This window comes from Pseudorca crassidens, chromosome 3, assembly GCF_039906515.1.
Source record: "Pseudorca crassidens isolate mPseCra1 chromosome 3, mPseCra1.hap1, whole genome shotgun sequence".
Lineage (NCBI taxonomy): Eukaryota > Metazoa > Chordata > Mammalia > Artiodactyla > Delphinidae > Pseudorca > Pseudorca crassidens.
Window position 1 is genome coordinate 61,289,309 of NC_090298.1, and position 20,120 is coordinate 61,309,428.

The window sequence follows — 20,120 nt, forward strand, 5'->3', positions numbered from 1 at the left end:
TCCTGCCCCATCTGTTTGCTCAGATGTGCCCCAGAGTCACAGTCACCTTGGGATGCCAGTAACCATCAACGATGTCCCCACTTCTATCGCGCAATTACTTGATAATGAGGAAAGCTGGGAGTTCAACATATTTGAATTGGAAGCTGTGACACACAAAAGGTATGTGGCTTCTCTGGCTGTAGGCAGGGGGAGGATTGATGGACACACTCAAGACTTTCACATCTGGAAACTTTGAGGGAGATGTGAGTCCTTGCCACAAGTGACCTCCCAGGTTCTGCTTTTCATGCCATGCTGGAGGAGTGTCAAATGCTCAGAGAGTCTGTGGCCCCTTGAGTGAGCTCCTTTATGGAGAAGAGAGTATTGGAGGCTAAGATGTGGGATCAGCCTGGTGATACCCAGGATGAAGAAATACTGAGTGTCTTCTTCAGATCTACCCAGGTCATTCCTTTGCGCCAGTGAGCCAAGAGTTCTAAGTATTCCTAGCCCCAAACTTGTTCAAGTCCCACCTTACAAAATGAGTTTGAGAGCACTGTAGACTTTTCTTTTGATCCATCCTATAGGCAGGGGAAAGATTAGATAACACAGAAAGTCCTCTTCTATTACAGAAGTCCATTTTCTTCCAGGGGTGTTGGATATGAATGATAACTATAAATAAGTAACTTAATTCTAAATGACATGACTTTGCTGAACCCACACAAGCCATTCCTTTTGTCCTTAAGCTCAGTAACTTCCTCAGGGGACACAGGAAGTGCAAAGGTTACGTGGAAGCAGAGACAGAGAGGGACTGTCAGGGACCTCTCAGTTGTTAGAGCCACTGAAGGGCAGATGACTTAAGACAGTCTAGAAGTCCTTTGGATTAACCACCATGAGGCACCTAGTTTTAAAGAAGTGGCTAGTGAGGAGGAGATGCTCTATCACCTTCTAATTTGGAGACGACATATTTTTATACCCCTGTGCCTATGAAGCATCAGGAAAGAAATGACTCAATTTCCCAGTAGCTTCAAAGAAAGCAGCTTCTGGAGCGGTGAATACAATGAATCAGTTTTTTCCCCCTGTTTTCCAGGCCATTGGTTTACCTGGGCTTAAAAGTCTTTTCCCGGTTTGGAGTATGTGAATTTTTACACTGTTCTGAAACTACCCTTCGGGCCTGGCTCCAAGTGATTGAATCCAACTACCACTCCTCCAACGCTTACCACAACTCCACTCATGCCGCTGATGTCCTGCACGCCACTGCCTTCTTCCTCGGAAAAGAAAGAGTGAAGGTAGAATTTTGATGTCACAATCTAGTTACCTGCATAGATTTTAGAGATCTAAGAACTCAATCTTAATAAATATGTTAGGCAAACAACTATTTTGGAACCAATTTTGACAGAGTTTTTGAGCTACCAAACTGACTGGTCCTTTTGGTGTTGTAAAGACATGGCATTTCCTCCTAGCCCTCCCTTCCCACAAATGCTTAAAATAATAATTTATGCCACTGTAGAGACTCTTTTCCATGTCTGGCTGATCCATGAACCCATTCTCCAAATGTTCACTAGGAGCCCTTTGTGACACTGGGTTAGAGGACAGAACTTAATTATTAGAGCAAATGGTTACTAGGTCTGGAGGTTAAATTTTAGGATCAGAATTTTGTCATTGGTATATTACAATCCAGACAGTAGTTAGCCATTCAGCATCCTACTGATTTACATACATATACATGTGTGTTTTGTGTAGGTATGAATGTGTATATCTGTGTATTAATGACTTGTATAATCCTGCAAGAGTTCCAAGTTCCTTAGTCTTAGAAGTCAATACTGTCATTACAGGTGCTGATTTGTAGGGCAGTCCTATGTATACCCCACGGATAGCTGGCAAAAGATCCCCATCTCCCCTCTTCCCCAACTACCGTCACTTTCACAGTGAAGCTTGTAATTCCTTGGCTACAATTAGAAGTGAAGCTTAGAATATAGATACCCTTGGGACAAGTGCTGTATAGAGACAGGTTCACATCAATCTGCAAATGCTTAACATTCAATCATTTTCTGACTTAGTCTTAAGACCCTAGGTACTTAAGGAGACAAGTGGTAGTGGGATAGGTAGACAGAGCAGAAACGGCACCAAAATGGGGAGGGCGAATGTTCCCTTCTCAGTTTTGCCAAAGACTGATCCTGGCATTTACTTTCATCAGCAAGAAAGCAGAGTGTCATTCAAGAATGATGGTTTGGGCTTCCCTGGTGGCGCAGTGGTTGAGAGTCTGCCTGCCGATGCAGGGGACACGGGTTCATGCCCCGGTCTGGGAAGATCCCACATGCCGCGGAGAGGCTGGGCCAGTGAGCCATGGCCGCTGAGCCTGCGTGTGCAGAGCCTGTGCTCCGCAACGGGAGAGGCCACAACAGTGAGAGGCCCGTGTACCACAAAAAAAAAAAAAAAAGGAATGATGGTTTTGAAGATTTTTGTCTCCTACTTTTAAAAAAGGTGATATCACAGGTGATAACAGCCTATGTTTCTATAGTGCTTTTCTTTGAGGGGCTAAGATACTTCCAGATTCCTACTCCAGGTTCACATTCCTCCATTTTACGTTACATGAGATATTATACAGCTTAGGTTGCACACTGCCAAATGAGGACAGGACCTGGGCATTAACGCTGAGACCAAAGTGACCTATAGGCATTGCAGCCTTGAGTTAAAGATGAACCCCACTTAAGCAGAAGCACGCTAGAAAAATATAGATTAAATGCTTGAAAAATTATGGAATGCTTAGTCACTTTATTATCTCCTTTCCTCTCCCTCCCCTAAAATAAGAAATTTTCTTTAAATGGTTTGTTCTGCTAGCACATTCAGAGTCTGATTGAATTCTCAAATAGCAGCAATACAAACAAGTCTAGGACTAGATACAATATGCTTATAATCCAAAAGACATTTTCTAAGAGGCCAAAGAATCAGAAAATTTAGAGCTGCAAAGAACCCTGGAGAATTGGGCTGGAAGGGACTCCTGAGGTCAGAGGTTTAGTAGCAGCCCAAGATCACTGGTTAGTCCACCATGAGGCGCTTCGAGTGGGATTTATTCCTGAGGTGTCTTTCACCAGACCTGCTGCCACTGACAAAGAGAGTCAGAAAAACGTTTTTACCAAATAGCCATGTCATCTGTCACCCCTAATTTCTTTACAAGGCTACAGTTCTTAATGTCACTATGGCATAGCTCCACATCCTCAACCCAGCCATATAGATAACATGTCCAGAGCTGACATTCCCCTTCAATTTGTTGCACACCCTATCCCCTTCCCACTCTTACCAGTTCCCAAGAACCACTGCAAGTGGAGAGATCAGGAGAGCCAGAATTCTTTTGTTATTCTCTGAGTGACTATTTGTCCTAGAAAAGGAACTGTTTGAAAGGCTAATCTAGAATGGAGTCCATTCTGGCCAGTCTGCTTCAGTGTGATCCAAATCTATTCCTGCTGGTTAAAGGAGGAAAAAACTATACAGAAATGTCTGCACCTCCAAGGCTTTGGGGAACTTCTCCTGCCGTGGGTTTGGTGGGGAAGTTTTCTTCCACAGACAGTCCCTCCCTGCCATGGGAAGAGCCTTGCTTCTCCCATCTGCTAGTGAGCAGCCGGATCTTCTTTCCCTGCCTCCCTGCATTTCTTATCAGACGTTGCATTATTAGACAGTGCCCACCAAAACTGCAGGGCATGGCCCTTTATTGGTATCTCTGTAAAAGCTCCAGGTCTAAATCAGTGTAAGTTGGAAGGAAAGACATGTCTCGTCTAATGCTATTTGTTGTCTATTCCACTTACTTGAATCTATGTCATTGAAGAATTTAAAAATAAATTGGCCCCATACTCCAAACAAGATTGAACATACTCCAGAGTTTGGCCCTCATGGGTCCTCACTGCACAGGTAGAATCAGCGAGAGTGGAGGCCAAGTCAGGGCAGCTCTGGATTCTGACTGTACCTGTGGGTTACCATGGCCTCTCCTAACCAGCAGCAAAAGGGGGCTAGGCATGTTTGCTTGCCCTGGGCATTACAAAATCAGTCTCTGAGAAGAGCTGAAAAGAATGGCAGCAACTGCTGTCCCCCCTCAGGAAACCGGTTCATGTGGACTAGAGGCAAGCCAGGATTGCCCACCAGCTCCAGGAGGTCAGGATTGGAAATGGAAATGGCCTCCTTCTGGTAGGGACAGCTTTCAGGAAAGTTTTCAGGGCTGAGCTTCAGATTCACTGTTCCTTACCTATTAGCATCTGAGAAGCAGCTTGCAATTTTTTCTCCCACAGCCTAGGAAAGCAACTCAGGAAAACCAAAAATCATGCCCACCCCTCCAGCCTCATCCTGGGGACCAGTTTCCCCCTCACTCACTACCCTTCAGCCACAATGATGCTCTTTAAGTTTCCTGAATAAGCCACTTCGTTTGTTTCACATCAGGAGCATCATATAGGCTGATGTTTCTGCCTGGATTTCTCTCCCTTGCCATTTTTTGCCTGGCTAATTCCTGCTTATCCTTCAGGTTCCAGCATAAAAATCACTTACTTAGAGAACCCATTCTTGCCCACCCTCTGGACCTGCATTGTCCATAAGTAGCCATTTGCCACATGTGGCTACTTACATTTAATTAAAATTAAATAAAATGAAACATTCAGTTCCTCAATTGCACGCACATTTCAAGTGTCCAGGAGCTGTGACTAGGGATTACGGTATTGGACAGCCCACGTACAGACATTTCCATCACCAGAGAAAAGTTGAACGGACAGCACTGCCCTAAACTAGATCAAGCCTCATGGTTACACTCTCAAACCACCTGTACTTCCCTTCTTAACCCATCTCACAGTAAGTTAATTTTGTTTGTGTGTTTCCTTATTTGTGCCCTCTCCAGTAAACTACCAACTCCATTAGTGCAGGCTATGCCAGTATAATTCATCACTGTAACTCCAGCACTCTGCCTGACAACTGGCACCCAGTAAGCATCCAATAAATGATAACCAAAGGAATGAATTCATAAAGTACAGTGTCTCTTATATAACAGTAGCCCATTTGACAACTTCCTCCTAAAGCTGTGAGCTGAAAAAAACATTTGTATCCCCTGATGCTCTGGTTTGTGTTCTTTAACTACATAATGACAACGTTAGAAAGAGGGTCTCCCTTTTAGCCTTTCCCACCTGCTAGCCCAGAGCTGAATTGTGTTCTTCACTGTAACAGCCCCCTTACCCTCAGTTTTCCTGGGAAAATTCTTCTTGTCCTTGATCCTCTTGTGTTGCTTGGCTGTAATCCTTTTATCTTCGTGTGAAGAGTTTTGTTGTATCTGTGCCATTTACTGCCATACTCTCAAAATCTTTTCAGAAGTAGGCAAATAAAGTAACACTTGTGATCCTAGGCCACTTTTTTCTCTATCCACTCACAGAAGAGAGTCATGGCAATATGCCACACAGCATACGTTTGAAAAGGCCTGTTTGGCATCCTCCTGCAGAAGAACTAGAGTGGATGAACTCTGGAGAAAGAATTTAGGTATCCATTATAACTGCTACTCAGGTTTCTGTTTCCCTCCAGATAATCCACAGTACGGCAAGGTGATGTGATATACCCTAGGTGGCCTCTTAACTTCTAGGAAGTCAGAGAAGGACCCCCTGGCTCATCCCCTCCAGAGAGACAGGGATGAGTGTAGGTCTCCTACGTCCAGTGGGTAATGCTCAACCTTGCCTCCCCCTGACCCCAGGGAAGCCTCGATCAGCTAGATGAGGTGGCTGCCCTGATTGCTGCCACAGTCCATGACGTGGATCACCCAGGAAGGACCAACTCTTTCCTGTGCAACGCAGGCAGTGAACTCGCCGTGCTCTATAATGACACTGCTGTCTTGGAGAGTCACCACACAGCCCTGGCCTTCCAGCTCACGGTCAAGGACAGCAAATGCAACATTTTCAAGAATATTGACAGGTTTGTGTGCTCGGGCTCTTGTGCTCAGGTTTGTAAAATGTAAGTGGGAAACTCAGTTTTCCCTAACTTCTCCAAGTACTTAGCTTCCTCTTAGGGGGAAGGCTGTACTATTTTATCAACAGTAAAATAATAACCTTATAAACTGAACTGTACTTTTTAGACTGTTCATCTTTTTTTTTTTTAACATCTTTCTTGGAGTATAATTGCTTTACAATGTTGTGTTACTTTCTGCTATATAACAAAGTGAATCAGCTATATGTATACATGTATCCCCATATCCCCTCCCTCTTGCGTCTCCCTCCCACCCTCCCTATCCCACCCCTCTAGGTAGTCACAAAGCACCAGCTGATCTCCCTGTGCTATGCGGCTGCTTGCCACTAGCTATCTATTTTACGTTTGGTAGTGTTTATATGTCCATGCCACTCTCTCACTTCATCCCAGCTTCCCCTTCCCCCTCCCAGTGTCCTCAAGTCCATTCTCTAGTAGGTCTGCATCTTTATTCCTGTCTTGCCACTAGGTTCTTCATGACCTTTTTTTAAATTTTATTTTAAATTCCATATGTATGTGTTACCATACGGTATTTGTTTTTCTCTTTCTGACTTACTTCACAGTATATGACAGACTCTAGGTCCATCCACCTCACTACAAATAACTCAATTTCATTTCTTTTTATGGCTGAGTAATATTCCATTGTATATATGTGCCACATCTTCTTTATCCATTCGTCTGTCGATGGACACTTAGGTTGCTTCCATGTCCTGGCTATTGTAAATAGTGCTGCAATGAACACTGTGGTATGTCTCATTTTGAATTATGGTTTTCTCTGGGTATATGCCTGGTAGTGGGGTTGCTGGCTCATATGGTAGTTCTATTTTTAGTTTTTTAAGGAACATCCATACTGTTCTCCATAGTGGCCATATCAATTTACATTCCCACCAACAGTGCAAGAGGGTTCGCTTTTCTCCGCACCCTCTCCAGCATTTATTGTTTGTAGATTTTTTGATGATAGCCATTGTGACAAAACTACTTATTGTAGTTTTGATTTGCATTTCACTAATGATTAGTGATGTTGAGCATCCTCTCGTGTGTTTGTTGGCAATCTGTACATCTTTGGAGAAATGTCTATTTAGGTCTAATGCCCATTTTTGGATTGGGTTGTTTGTTTTTTGATATTGAGCTGCATGAGCTGCTTGTATATTTTGGAGATTAATCCTTTGTCAGTTGCTTTGCTTGCAAATATTTTCTTCCATTCTGAGGGTTGTCTTTTCATCTTGTTTATGGTTTCCTTTCCTGTGCAAAAGCTTTTTTTTTTTTTTTTAATTTATTTATTTATTTATGGCTGTGTTGGGTCTTCGTTTCTGTGCGAGGGCTTTCTCTAGTTGTGGCAAGCGGGGGCCACTCTTCATCGCGGTGCGCGGGCCTCTCACTACCGCTACCTCTCTTGTTCTCTGCGGAGCACAGGCTCCAGACGCGCAGGCTCAGTAATTGTGGCTCACGGGCCCAGTTGCTCCGCGGCATGTGGGATCTTCCCGGACCAAGGCTCGAACCCATGTCCCCTGCATTGGTAGGCAGATTCTCAACCACTGCGCCACCAGGGAAGCCCTGTGCAAAAGCTTTTAAGTTTCATTAGGTCCCATTTATTTTTATTTCCATTTCTCTAGGAGGTGGGTCAAAAAGGATCTTGCTGTGATTTATGTCATAGAGTGTTCTGCCTGTTTTCCTCTAAGAGTTTTATAGTGTCTGGCCTTACATTTAGGTCTTTAATTTATTTTGAGTTTATTTTTCTGTATGGTGTTAGGAAGTGTTCTAATTTCATTCTTTTATGTGTAGCTGTCCAGTTTTCCCAGCACCACTTCTTGAAGGGGCTGTCTTTTCTCCATTGTATATTCTTGCCTCCTTTATCAAAGATAAGGTGAACATATGTGCGTAGGTTTCTCTCTGGGCTTTCTATCCTGGTCCATTGATCTATATTTCTGTTTTTGTGCCAGTACCATACTGTCTTAATTACTGTAGCTTTGTAGTATAGTCTGAAGTCAAGGAGCCTGATTCTTCCAGCTCCGTTTTTCTTTCTCAAGATTGCTTTGGCTATTCGGGGTCTTTTGTGTTTCCATACAAATTGTGAAATTTTTTGTTCTAGTTCTGTGAAAAATGCCAGTGGTAGTATGATAGGCATTGCATTGAATCTGTAGATTGCTTTGGGTACTATAGTCATTTTCACAATGTTGATTCTTCCAATCCAAGAACATGGTATATCTCTCCATCTATTTGTATCATCTTTAATTTCTTTCATCAGTGTCTTATAGTTTTCTTCATAAAGGTCTTTTGTCTCCTTAGGTGGGTTTATTCCTAAGTATTTTCTTTTTGTTGCAATGGTAAATGGGAGTGTTTCTTAAGTTCTCTTTCAATTTCTCATCATTAATGTATAGGAATGCAAGAGATTTCTGTGCATAAATTTTGTATCCTGCTACTTTACCAAATCATTCATTACCTATAGTAGTTTTCTGGTAGCATCTTTAGGATTCTCTGTGTATGGTAGGTATCATGTCATCTGCTAACTGTGACAGTTTTACTACTTCTTTTCCGATTTGGATTCCTTTTCTTTCTTTTTATTCTCTGATAGCCATGGCTAAAACTTCCAAAACTATGTGGAATAATAGTGGTGAAGGTGGACAACCTTGTCTTGCTCTGATCTTAGAGAAAATGGTTTCAGTTTTTCACCATTGAGAACGAATTTGGCTGTGGGCCTTTCATATATTGTCCTTTATTATGTTGAGGTAGGTTCCTTCTATGCCTACTTTCTGGAGCGTTTTTGTCATAAATCAGTGTTGAATTTTGTCAGAAGCTTTGCCTGCATCTATTGAGATGATCATATGATTTTTATCCTTCAATTTGTTAATATGGTGTACCACATTGATTGATTTGCATATACTGAAGAATCCTTGCATTCCTGGGATAAACCCCACTTGATCATGGTGTATGATCCTTTTAATGTGCTGTTGGATTCTGTTTCCTAGTATTTTGTTGAGGATTTTTGCATCTATGTTCATCAGTGATATTGGCCTGTAGTTTTTTTTTGTCACATCTTTGTCTAGTTTTGGTATCAGGGTGATGGTGGCCTCGTAGAATGAGTTTGGGAGTGTTCCTGTGCTATATTTTGGAAGAGTTTGAGAAGGACAGGTGTTAGCTCTTCTCTAAATGTTTGATAGAATTGGCCTGTGAAGCCATCTGGTTCTGGGCTATTGTTTGTTGGAAGATTTTTAATCATAGTTTCAGTGTCAGGGCTTCTGATTGGTCTGTTTATATATTCTATTTCTTCCTCGTTCAGTCTCGGAAGGTTGTGCTTTCCTAAGAATTTGTCCATTGCTTCCAGGTTGTCCATTTTATTAGCATATAGTTGCTTGTAGTAATCTCTCATGATCCTTTGTATTTCTGCAGTGTCAGTTGTTACTTCTTTTTCATTTCTAATTCTGTTGATTTGAGTCTTCTCCCTTTTTTTCTTGATGAGTCTGGCTAATGGCTTATCAATTTTGTTTATCTTCTCAATAAAACAGCCCTTAGTTTTATTGATCTTTGCTATCATCTCCTTCATTTCTTTTTCATTTATTTCTGATCCGATCTTTATGATTTCTTTCCTTCTGCTAACTTTGGGGGGTTTTTGTTCTTGTTCCTCTAATTGCTTTAGGTGTAAGGTTAGGTTGTTTATTTGAGATTTTGTTTCTTGATGTAGGATTGTATTGCTATAAACTTCCCTCCTAGAACTGCTTTTGCTGCATCCCATAGGTTTTGGGTCATTGTGTTTTCATTGTTATTTGTTTCTAGGTATTTTTTGATTTCCTCTTTGATTTCTTCAGTGATCTCTTGGTTATTTAGTAGCATATTGTTTATCCTCCAAGTGTTTGTATCTTTTACAGTTTTCCTATAATTGATATCTAGTCTCATAGCGTTGCAGTCGGAAAAGATACTTGATTAGATTTCAATTTTCTTAAATTTACCAAGGCTTGATTTGTGACCCAAGATATGATCTATCCTGGGGAATGTTCATAAGCACTTGAGAAGAAAGTGTATTCTGTTGGTTTTGGATGGAATGTCCTATAAATATCAATTAAGTCCATCTTGTTTAATGTATCATTTAAAGCTTGTGTTTCCTTATTTACTTTCATTTTGGATGATCTGTCCATTGGTGAAAGTGGGGTGTTAAAGTCCCCTACTATGATTGTGTTACTCTCAATTTCCCCTTTTATGGCTGTTAGCATTTGCCTTATGTATTGAGGTGCTCCTATGTTGGGTGCATAAATATCTACAACAGTTATATTTTCTTCTTGGATTGATCCCTTCATCATTATGTAGTGGCCTTCTTTGCCTCTTGTAATAGTCTGTATTTTAAAGTCTATTTTTGTCTGATATGAGAATTGCTACTCCAACTTTCTTTTGACTTCCATTTGCATGGAATATCTTTTTCCGTCCCCTCACTTTCAGTCTTTATGTGTCCCTAAGTCTGAAGTGGGTCTCTTGTAGACAGCATATATATGGGTCTTGTTTTTGTAACCATTCAGCCAGTCTGTGTCCTTTGGTTGGAGCATTTAATCTATTTACATTTAAGGTAATTATCAATATGTATGTTCCTATTACCATTTTCTTAATTGTATTGGGTTAGTTTTTGTAGGCCTTTTCCTTCTCTTGTGTTTCCTGCCAAGAGACGTTCCTTTAGCATTTGTTGTAAAGCTGGTTTGGTGGTGCTGAATTATCTTAAATTTGCTTGTCTGTAGAGGTTTTAATTTCTCTATCGAATCTGAATGAGATCCTTGTTGGGTAAAGTAATCTTGGTTGTAGGTTTTTCCCTTTCATCACTTTTAAGTATATCCTGCCACTCCCTTCTGGCCTGCAGAGTTTCCACTGAAAAATCAGTGGATAACTTTATGGGAATTCCTTTGTATGTTATCTGTTGCTTTTCCCTTGCTGCTTGTAACATTTTTTCTTTGTATTTAATTTTTGATAGTTTAATATGTGTCTTGGCATATTTCTCCTTGGATTTATCCTGTATGGGACTCTCTGTGCTTCCTGGACTTGATTGACTATTTCCTTTCCCATGTTAGGGAAGTTTTCAACTATAATCTCTTCAAATATTTTCTCCGACCCTTTCTTTTTCTCTTCTTCTTCTGGGACCCCTATAATTCGAATGTTGGTGCGTTTAATGTTGTCCCAGAGGTCTCTGAGTCTGTCCTCAATTCTTTTCATTCTTTTTTTTCTTTATTCTGCTCTGCGGTAGTTATTTCCGCTATTTTATCTTCCAGGTCACTTATCCGTTCTTCTGCCTCAGTTATTCTGCTATTGATTCTTTCTAGAGAATTTTTAATTTATTGTGTTGCTCATCATTGTTTGTTTGCTCTTTAGTTCTTCCAGGTCCTTGTTAAACATTTCTTATATTTTCTCCATTCTATTTCCAAGATTTTGGATCATCTTTACTATCATTACTCTGAATTCTTTTTCAGGTAGACTGCATATTTCCTCTTCATTTGTTTGGTCTGGTGGGTTTTACCTTGCTCCTTCATCTGCTGCATATTTCTGTGTGCTTATTTTGTGTACCTTACTGTGTTTGGGGTCTTCTTTGTGCAGGCTGAAGGTTCATAGTTCCTGTTGCTTTTGGTGTCTGCCCCCAGTGGGTGAGGCTTGTTCAGTGGCTTGTGTAGGCTTCCTGGTGGAGGGGACCAGTGCCTGTGTTCTGGTGGGTGGGGCTGGATCTTGTCTTTCTGTTGGGCAGGGCCGCATCCAATGGTGTGTTTTGGATTGTCTGTGAACTTAATATGATTTTAGGCAGCCTCTCTGCTAATGGGTGGGGTTGCATTCCTGTCTCACTAGTTGTTTGGCATGGGGCATCCAGCACTGGAGGTTGCTGGCTGTTGGGTGGAACTGGGTCATAGCATTGAGACACAGATCTCTGAGAGAACTCTCGCTGATTGATACTATGTGGGGCTGGGAGGTCCCTGGTGGTCCAGTTTCCTGAACTTGCCTCTCCCACTTCAGCGGCTCAGGCCTGACACCAGGCCGGAGCACCAAGACCCTGTCAGCCACATGGCTGGGGTAGATACCCCTAGATGAACACTTGTGGGAAGAGCTCAGAATTATCAAGATAGTGGTCTTGGCAAGTGAAACCACAAGAGAAGAGGCCCGTGCTATGCCTGGTCCTGCTGAGCAATTTTCACACTTCAGCTTATTCTGGCAACAGGGCGACTGGGTTGGCGACGTGAGGCAGGACGGGGTCCGTGAGGCGGGTGGCGCTCAGCTGCTGTGCAGCCTGCAGGGCCTGGTCGAAGCCCTCAGGGAAGGCCAACAGCGGCCAGGACTCTGGCCTCCTGCAGCTGCGGCCTCTTTGGGGTTTCCCTCCCGGCGTCACGTCGCTCTCATTCCTACTTTGGCGGCCGTGCCTTTACCCTGAGCTGCTTCACAAGGCGAGCACTGCCTGCTAAATGTTCACAGGTGCTGCAAGAACATCTTCATAAAGATGTACACAAACGTTGACCACATAGGTTTCTTTGATGTGCAGCCAGCCCTCCTCCATTCTCTGCTTAGACTGTTCATCTTTTTAAACTCCATCTGGTCTTCAGTGAGTTCATGAAAATGTTTTATACACTGCAAAGCACTCTATAAATATTGATTATACTACTAACAAATATAGCAGATATTTTTATCCTCTCAAAAGGACATCCTGTCTTTGGTGTAACCTGAGGAAAATGTATCCTTACCCATCTTTCCCCAGCTCAATTTTCGGTCACTTAAAATCCTAACTCATGAGGAGACAGTGTTCCATGCTCCCAGCAGAGCTCCTGGAGTCCACAGGGTAGGGCAGGTTTCCCCCTCTGGTGAGTTGGCCAAATGTGAACAGATAGGAGCAATTCCTCTTGCCAGCCACCACCCTGCCATCAAGCTATGAGTATTTCCTACATAGCAACAGCCAGGCTGGAGTGCAGACCCCTGAGAAAAGGCAGTATACAGGGAGCTCAGAGCTTACTCAAGCCTCAAGGATGACTTGTCAACATGAACCTGAACCCATCTGTTTGGTCTCCAGAAACCTGAGAAAATATGGAGACCAGTTATTCCACCTTCAACTGAAGGCTTCATCAGTATCAAGTATTGTTTTTGAAACTTTCATAGGAAGAATTCTTGCCAATAGCCAATTTTATTCAGTTCCCCATTCTGGCTCTTGAAGTTAGAAAAAGATGATAGGAACTGGGTGATTCTGAGCAGGGTTATTGCTCCTTCCATTATAACTTCTATCTAATTGCAATCTAGAGAACAGCTCATTATTTGGAAAACTTTCTTCCAGTGCCATCATCAAAAGAAATAATGACACTTCTCTGTAACAGGAATCACTGTGTCTGCACTGAATGCCATGGGACAGCTCACCAGGTTGCTGTACTAGCCTTGTAGGGAAAGAACTTGTCATTTCCTTTCACTTCACTATTTTGATATTGCCAAGGGAAGGTAGAAGGGAATCACCTTGTGAAATAAGTACCCTTGGGACACTTTTTTTTTTTATATACTCATAAATCATATGAAGGTCAGCTGTCACTGGGGAAAATGGAATAGTGTCACCAAGTCCTGGCTGAGTAGGAAGATGAGCAGGTAAACTTTTTTGTGATCTTCACTCATTAACTCTGTGCCCCTAGCTTCCTCCTAGATTGTGGGAAGTGTGGTGAAATGGTAGAACAGTTCTAATTCGGGACATGATGTGAACAAGGCGCTTTGTCTTCTGGTTATTTTAGGAACCATTATCGAACACTGCGCCAGGCTATTATTGATATGGTTTTAGCAACAGAGATGACAAAACACTTTGAACATGTGAACAAATTTGTGAACAGCATCAACAAGCCAATGGCAGCTGAGGTAAGCATTTCCCATGTAATAAGATACACCAGAGCCTACTCTGGCCTCAAAGCATTTTCTCTCCATCTTGAATGCAAGATGGTTATTTGCTTGGAGTTGGTAAAGAAGGCTGAAAGTACTGGTCACTTGTTTTCCCTAAGGACAAGAATAGATTGAGAGTGTCCACAGTAACTCTGAGCTCCTTGAAAGAAAGGCCCTGACTGAGATAAAGCCAGCAGTGACAAAAGTAGGCCCAAAGTCTATGATGAAAGGAGCCTGCAGACAGCAGAGACTGGAATAAATGGTGTCATTTTAGGGGTTTCAGAGCCTTTCTAGTTCTCTGGTCTTTGAGCTCTTGGGAGACCTCAAAATTAGATGTTTTAAAGAACTATAATCCTGCTGATGTGCATTAAAAGCCTGTCAGTATCTAAAGACTACAGAAAGTTAAATTGGGAGTGACTAGTTGAAAACAAAAATACAAGTCTTTCTCCTTTTTAAAATTTACTGATGTGCCTTAGACCTGCCTTAAGGTCCCTACAAACTTGGGTTTTAAGAACATGGACATAAGTTCACATCTCTTACTGTTTAAAATGAGATCAACTGCCTTCTTATACTGTAAGGCTGTTCATAGCCCCATAAAGTTAGAAAAGCTTTTCATTCATTCCTGTATGAGGGTTGCATATGTGGATGAATGAGGAATGGTTGTCTTAGATGTAACTTGATGATCAGTAAGGAAACTATCTGTGTAGGACCCATCACATGACCAGCCTGGATGGAGGAACAGTGTCCACCTCACCTGTGTTCTGCTCCATCCCCCAGGGATTCCACAGCACAATGCCAGGACCCTCTCCTTCCACAGAGGACTTATGGGAGCAAGGATCTGGGGATTTAAGAGGGGGAAATTAAACAGAATCATAGAATTTAGAGTTGGGAAGGTCATCTATCCAAGTAAGCCCCCAACTCTGTTGAGATTTATGTACTGCAGTAACTATAGCAAGCAGTATCTTCCCAATGGTAAGTAATCAAAATACCAACCTTCAGAATATAATTCTGCCCATTGATGGTTTAATAGGTCCAGTCCCAAAACAAAAAAATCCTTAAATGTCATACAGTCCTTCAGCTTGGCAGAGCTCTGGAGAGCTAATTAGATGTTTACACAGTCAGTTCCATGGTATCTTTGAAATCAGGGAATCGTAGTCTTCTAGGTTTTGTATAATTGACCTGTTGTCGCATTTACATAAGCCTACTCACAGACCTGTCCACTTGGCTCTGGACCACTGACATCCATCACTAGGTAGGTATTAGTGTACAACCAGTCTTTCTAACATGGCTGAATATACCTGCTCCTGCCCTGGCCCGCTTTCTGCTCCTAGTACCCCCAACACTTACATGTCTCACCCTCCCTACCACCCAGCCAGAAGAGCAGCCTGGAAAGCATGAGTGGACACATACCTGAAGAGAAAGAACAAAATGGGAGGAGGTGGGTAACTGGGGGTGGGATAGAAGGTCACAGGAGAGAGGGAGCTGTCAGGCATATTAAGTAGAAAGAAATCAAGAAATAATTGAAGGGTCACATGTATGTGGCATTTCCCCATCTTTAATGTATTAAGAAAGTGGAATTTGTGCTTTTACACATTTCCTGATAAAACTGGGAGAAAAGCTCTCCTTCCTTAAGATTACATACCAAATCATTAAAAACAAAACAAAAACCTGCTTTGTAGCAGCTACCTCTGGGGAAGAGGATGAAAGTGAGGTTGTGGATGGGTGATGATAGGGACTTCGGCCTTTTAAGCTCTGTGTGTTTGTATTGTTTGACTGCTCCCCGTCCCCAAGAATATATCCATGTATCATATATGGAATTAAGGATGGGAAGGCCTCCTTCATCAAGTCTCATGCCTAAGTTTGCCTGGGTGACTGCCATCTAATATCTGGTCAGCTGGCCCTTGTGGGCTTCACCATCATATTGAAACCACCCTGATGTGACTATCTGTTTTCCAGATTGAAGGCAGTGACTGTGAATGCAACCCTACTGGGAAGAACTTTCCTGAAAATCAAATCCTGATTAAGCGCATGATGATTAAGTGTGCTGACGTGGCCAATCCATGCCGCCCCCTGGACCTATGTATCGAATGGGCCGGAAGGATCTCCGAGGAGTACTTTGCACAGGTGTGCTGCCTCTCTAGGGAAGCTCCACCTCCCATCTGGGAATGGCCCCGGGTCACAGTAAATAAATGACTCCTCCCTGGAAAGCAATGGCTCACCCTTGCCTGGAACAGAAATCTGGTCCCTCAAGAGACTATGATGTGCCTGGGCACTAACTAAACTCTCTCTAGGGGAAGGGGGGTAAACTGAGCCTTTGGAAGTATCTTTTCATCCTCAAATTTTTAGATCCTGAATTTCCACAAAAACTTGGAAATCCTCCATTCATTCACTAGATTATCATCTCCATGGTGCAGTCTGGGGAACAGACTGCACCATGGGTAGCTCATAATACAGTAGGGGAGGGAGACAGACATAAACAGGTCCATACATTGGTAAATTAAAAATAAATGAAAGGGCTTCCCTGGTGGTGCAGTGGTTGAGAGTCCACCTGCCGATGCAGGGGACACAGGTTCGTGCCCCGGTCCGGGAAGATCCCACATGTCGCGAAGCGGCTGGGCCCATGAGCCATGGCCGCTGAGCCTGCGCGTCCGGAGCCTGTGCTCCACAACGGGAGAGGCCACAACAGTGAGAGGCCCGCGTACCGCAAAAAGAAAAACAAACAAAAAAATGAAAACACTTCTAAAGGAGGTATATGTTAAGTCCTAAGAGTTCAGAAAGTTTTTTTTTCTAGATAAAAGGGCTTTGTGGAAAAGGTGTTAGAGCTGGTGTTTTTGTTTTTGTTTTTGAAGTATTTCAAAATTTAGAAATGGGAAAGGACATTCTGGGAGAGTTCTGGGAGAACAAAGGGTTATGAGCAAAATTAGTAGGGAGGAAAACCAGAATTTTTATATAAGGAAAACAGCAACTTTGGCAGTGTGAAGAGGAATTAAAGGAGAATAACGTAGTAGACCACAAGATGCCATTTAAAAGAGGCCTACTTTCAAAGAAGAGGCTCTAAGGACTAATGTTTATTATTTGTGATAGACAAACATGTCACAAGTAGCTACAAGTAATGCATTTGGGGACGGGGGGCGGGGGGGGGGGAGGGTTGTGTGCCTATATGGCTGGAACATACCGCTGAGGCAGAATAAAAGAATAGCTGATAATGTCTAAAAGGGTTGGCAGGGGCAAAGGGCAGCCGAGGACCCAGTAAGTTAGGTGCAGCTTTCAAGGATGGGAAGAGACCCCATGAATAAAGAAAAATAGGACAAGCAGTTCTGAGCTTGCCAGAAAGAGAGGGGAAAAAACCCAAACTACTCCTTGAACAGCAGTGGCTATTTTAAGGCTGCCTAATCTACTGACCTGAAATGAGCAAGCTGAGCCAAAAACTGGTAGGAGGCCATTATCGGGGCTTCCCAGGACCCACAGAGAAGACTTAAAATCCTACTCCTAGTTATTCTCAAAGTATGTGAATGGGGAACGGGAAAGAACCACTTTTAAGTTCTTTAAGGTAATCTCCCTGTTTAGGTGTCCTTTTCCCAGAAAGGAAAGTACTAATGTTCACAAGACAATGTGACCTAAAAATCAGGTTACAAATGAGGTCTCTGATCAGCCAGCCTCCGGTTCAGCATACTACCAGTAAATGTGGATCTCAATTTCAGCCCAGTGAATTATGACCTTATGCATAAAACATACACTCTAATGTGCAAAATACTCAGATTTACACATATCTTGAGAATTGCATGACCAAATACCCCAATCTGAAAAATCTCAGTTTGTCATTCTTTTGAGTAAAACATAGTTATTTCATGAAAAAAAGAAGCTAGTTCAGCTCAACTGCCTAACTGCTTTTCATCCAGACTACCATAATACGTTGATGTGCAGCACAAGGGCTTTGTATGTACTTCCGATTTTGTCACACACAATATTAAAAAGACGTATTTTCAAAGGTCAAGTTTAAATAAGATTAATAATTCTTACTACTTTAATGAAGACATTCTTAAGTGAAACTGGCTTTCTTTTTAAAGTGCAAGCATATGACAGTGAATAATACAATGACTATTTGTACAGCTTGGTGCCAGTTCTTTGATTCACGCTAAGGCATCAGCAGTTTTAAACACACCATCGCTCCTGTACCCTCAGTATAAACGCCACTTAGTATTATTAGTGTTACTTTGAAAATAGTCTTGACCTTGCGATCATGAAAACAGATCTCAGAAAAGGGGCTACAAATCCTGAGATAAGTGCTTCAAGAGGTGCTGTAAGATAGCATAACACATTTGAGAGTCAGAAGACCTGAATCCAGTCACTGGAGCTCATCAGGTGGTTGTCTTATATAAGCCTCAGGACCTTGCCAAGCCAATTTCTTCACAGATACAACTGGATTATGACCCATTTTCACAGAGTGGTTCTGACAAACTAGATGTTACTGTGACAGCTCCTTATGTGCCCTACAGCCCTGTGTTATTTCTTACAGACTGATGAAGAGAAGAGACAGGGGCTACCTGTAGTGATGCCAGTATTCGACCGGAATACCTGTAGCATCCCCAAGTCCCAGATCTCCTTTATTGACTACTTCATAACAGACATGTTTGATGCTTGGGATGGTAAGACAGTTCCTGTTTTGTTACCCACAAACAGAATATTTTGCTATACATTATGATGGTTACCTTTAATGACAGAGGCTGGGCCTAAAGGTGTAAACGAAATGTAACTTAAAAGAAAAAGTCAGCTGCTTGTGGCCAGGTGTGGTGGGGGTGCATGAACACTTTGTGTGTCCTCAGCACAAACCATGTGTATGGAAGACTCAGTGGATGTTTGGTAACTGGATAAACAGGTGTTCAACTCTTCCAAGGACATGTTTCCAAAGCTTACAGGAGTTTTATTCTGTCATTGGAGGAAATTCTAGAGAGAACATAAAATATACTAAGTCTACTCTGAATCACAGATTCTTTTCATAATATCAGTTGATAAACAGCTTTTCATTTTTTTGAGATCCTTTTTAATTTTTTTGAATTTAATTTTTATTTTATATCCGAGTATAGTTGATTTACAATGTTGGGTTACTTTCAGGTGTATAGCTAAGTGATTCAGTTATACATATATTCATTCTTTTTCAGATCCTTTTCCCATATAGGTTATTACAGAACATTGAGCAGAGTTCCTTGTGCTATACAGTAGATTCTTGTTGATTATCTATTTAGTGTATATATGTTAACCCCAAACTCCTAATTTGTCCCTCCCCCCGTGTTTCCCCTTTGGTAACCATAAATTTGTTTTCAAAGTCTGTGAGTCTATTTCTGTTTTGTAAATAAGTTGAATTGTATCTTTTTTTTCAGATTCCACATATAAGTGATATCATATGATATTTGTCTTTCTCTTTCTGACGTACTTCACTTAGTATGATAATCTCTAGGTCCATCCATGTTGCTGAAAATGGCATTATCTCACTCTTTTTCATGGCTGAGTAATATTCCATTGTATATGTATGTATGTGTATATATATATACCACATCTTCTTCTTCCATTCATCTGTCAAGGGACATTTAGGTTGCTTCCATGTCTTGGCTACTGTAAAGAGTGCTGCAGTGAACATTGGGGTGCATGTATCTTTTTGAATTACAGTCTTCTCTGGGTATACGCCTAAGAGTGGGATTGCTGGGTCATATGGTAGCTCTATTTTTAGTTTTTTAAGGAACCTCCATACCATTTTCCATAGTGGCTGCACCAATTTACATTCGCACCAACAGTGTAGGAGGGTTCCCTTTTCTCCACACCCTCTCCAGCATTTGTTATTTGTAGACTTTTTAATGATGGCCATTCTGACTGGTTTGAGGTGATACCTCATTGTGGTTTTGATTTGCATTTCTCATTGAGTGACGTTGAACATCTTTTCATGTGCTTTTGGCCATCCATATGTCTTCTTTGGAGAAATGTCTATTTAGATCTTCTGCCTATTTTTTGATTTTTTTTTTTTTTTTTGATACAGAGCTGCATGAACTGTTGGTGTATTTTGGAGATTAATCCCTTGTTGGTTGCTTCATTTGCAAATATTTTCTCCCATTCTGTGGGTTGTATTTTCGTTTTGTCTATGGTTTCCTTTGCTGTGCGAAAGCTTTTAAGTTTAATTAGGTCCCATTTGTTTATTTTTGTTTTTATTTTCATTACTCTAGGTACAAGGTGGATCCAAAAAGATACTGCTGTGATTTATGGTGAAGAGTGTCCTGCCTATGTTTTCCTCTAAGAGTTTTATAGTAGCCAGCCTTACATTTAGG

General features: G+C 41.8%; 1 protein-coding gene across 3 annotated transcripts in view; it reads left to right on the forward strand.

Moving 5' to 3' along the window:
• The window catches only part of PDE8B (phosphodiesterase 8B), a 286,354-nt gene that overhangs the window by 263,665 nt on the left and 2,569 nt on the right, over positions 1 to 20,120 (forward strand). For all 3 annotated transcript variants that reach the window (XM_067731048.1, XM_067731046.1, XM_067731047.1), the window contains exons 16-21: positions 24 to 159; positions 1,064 to 1,262; positions 5,687 to 5,904; positions 13,665 to 13,785; positions 15,763 to 15,930; positions 18,323 to 18,452. In XM_067731048.1, the coding sequence (XP_067587149.1) occupies positions 24 to 159; positions 1,064 to 1,262; positions 5,687 to 5,904; positions 13,665 to 13,785; positions 15,763 to 15,930; positions 18,323 to 18,452 (972 nt within the window). The remainder of the gene's footprint in view (positions 1 to 23; positions 160 to 1,063; positions 1,263 to 5,686; positions 5,905 to 13,664; positions 13,786 to 15,762; positions 15,931 to 18,322; positions 18,453 to 20,120) is intronic.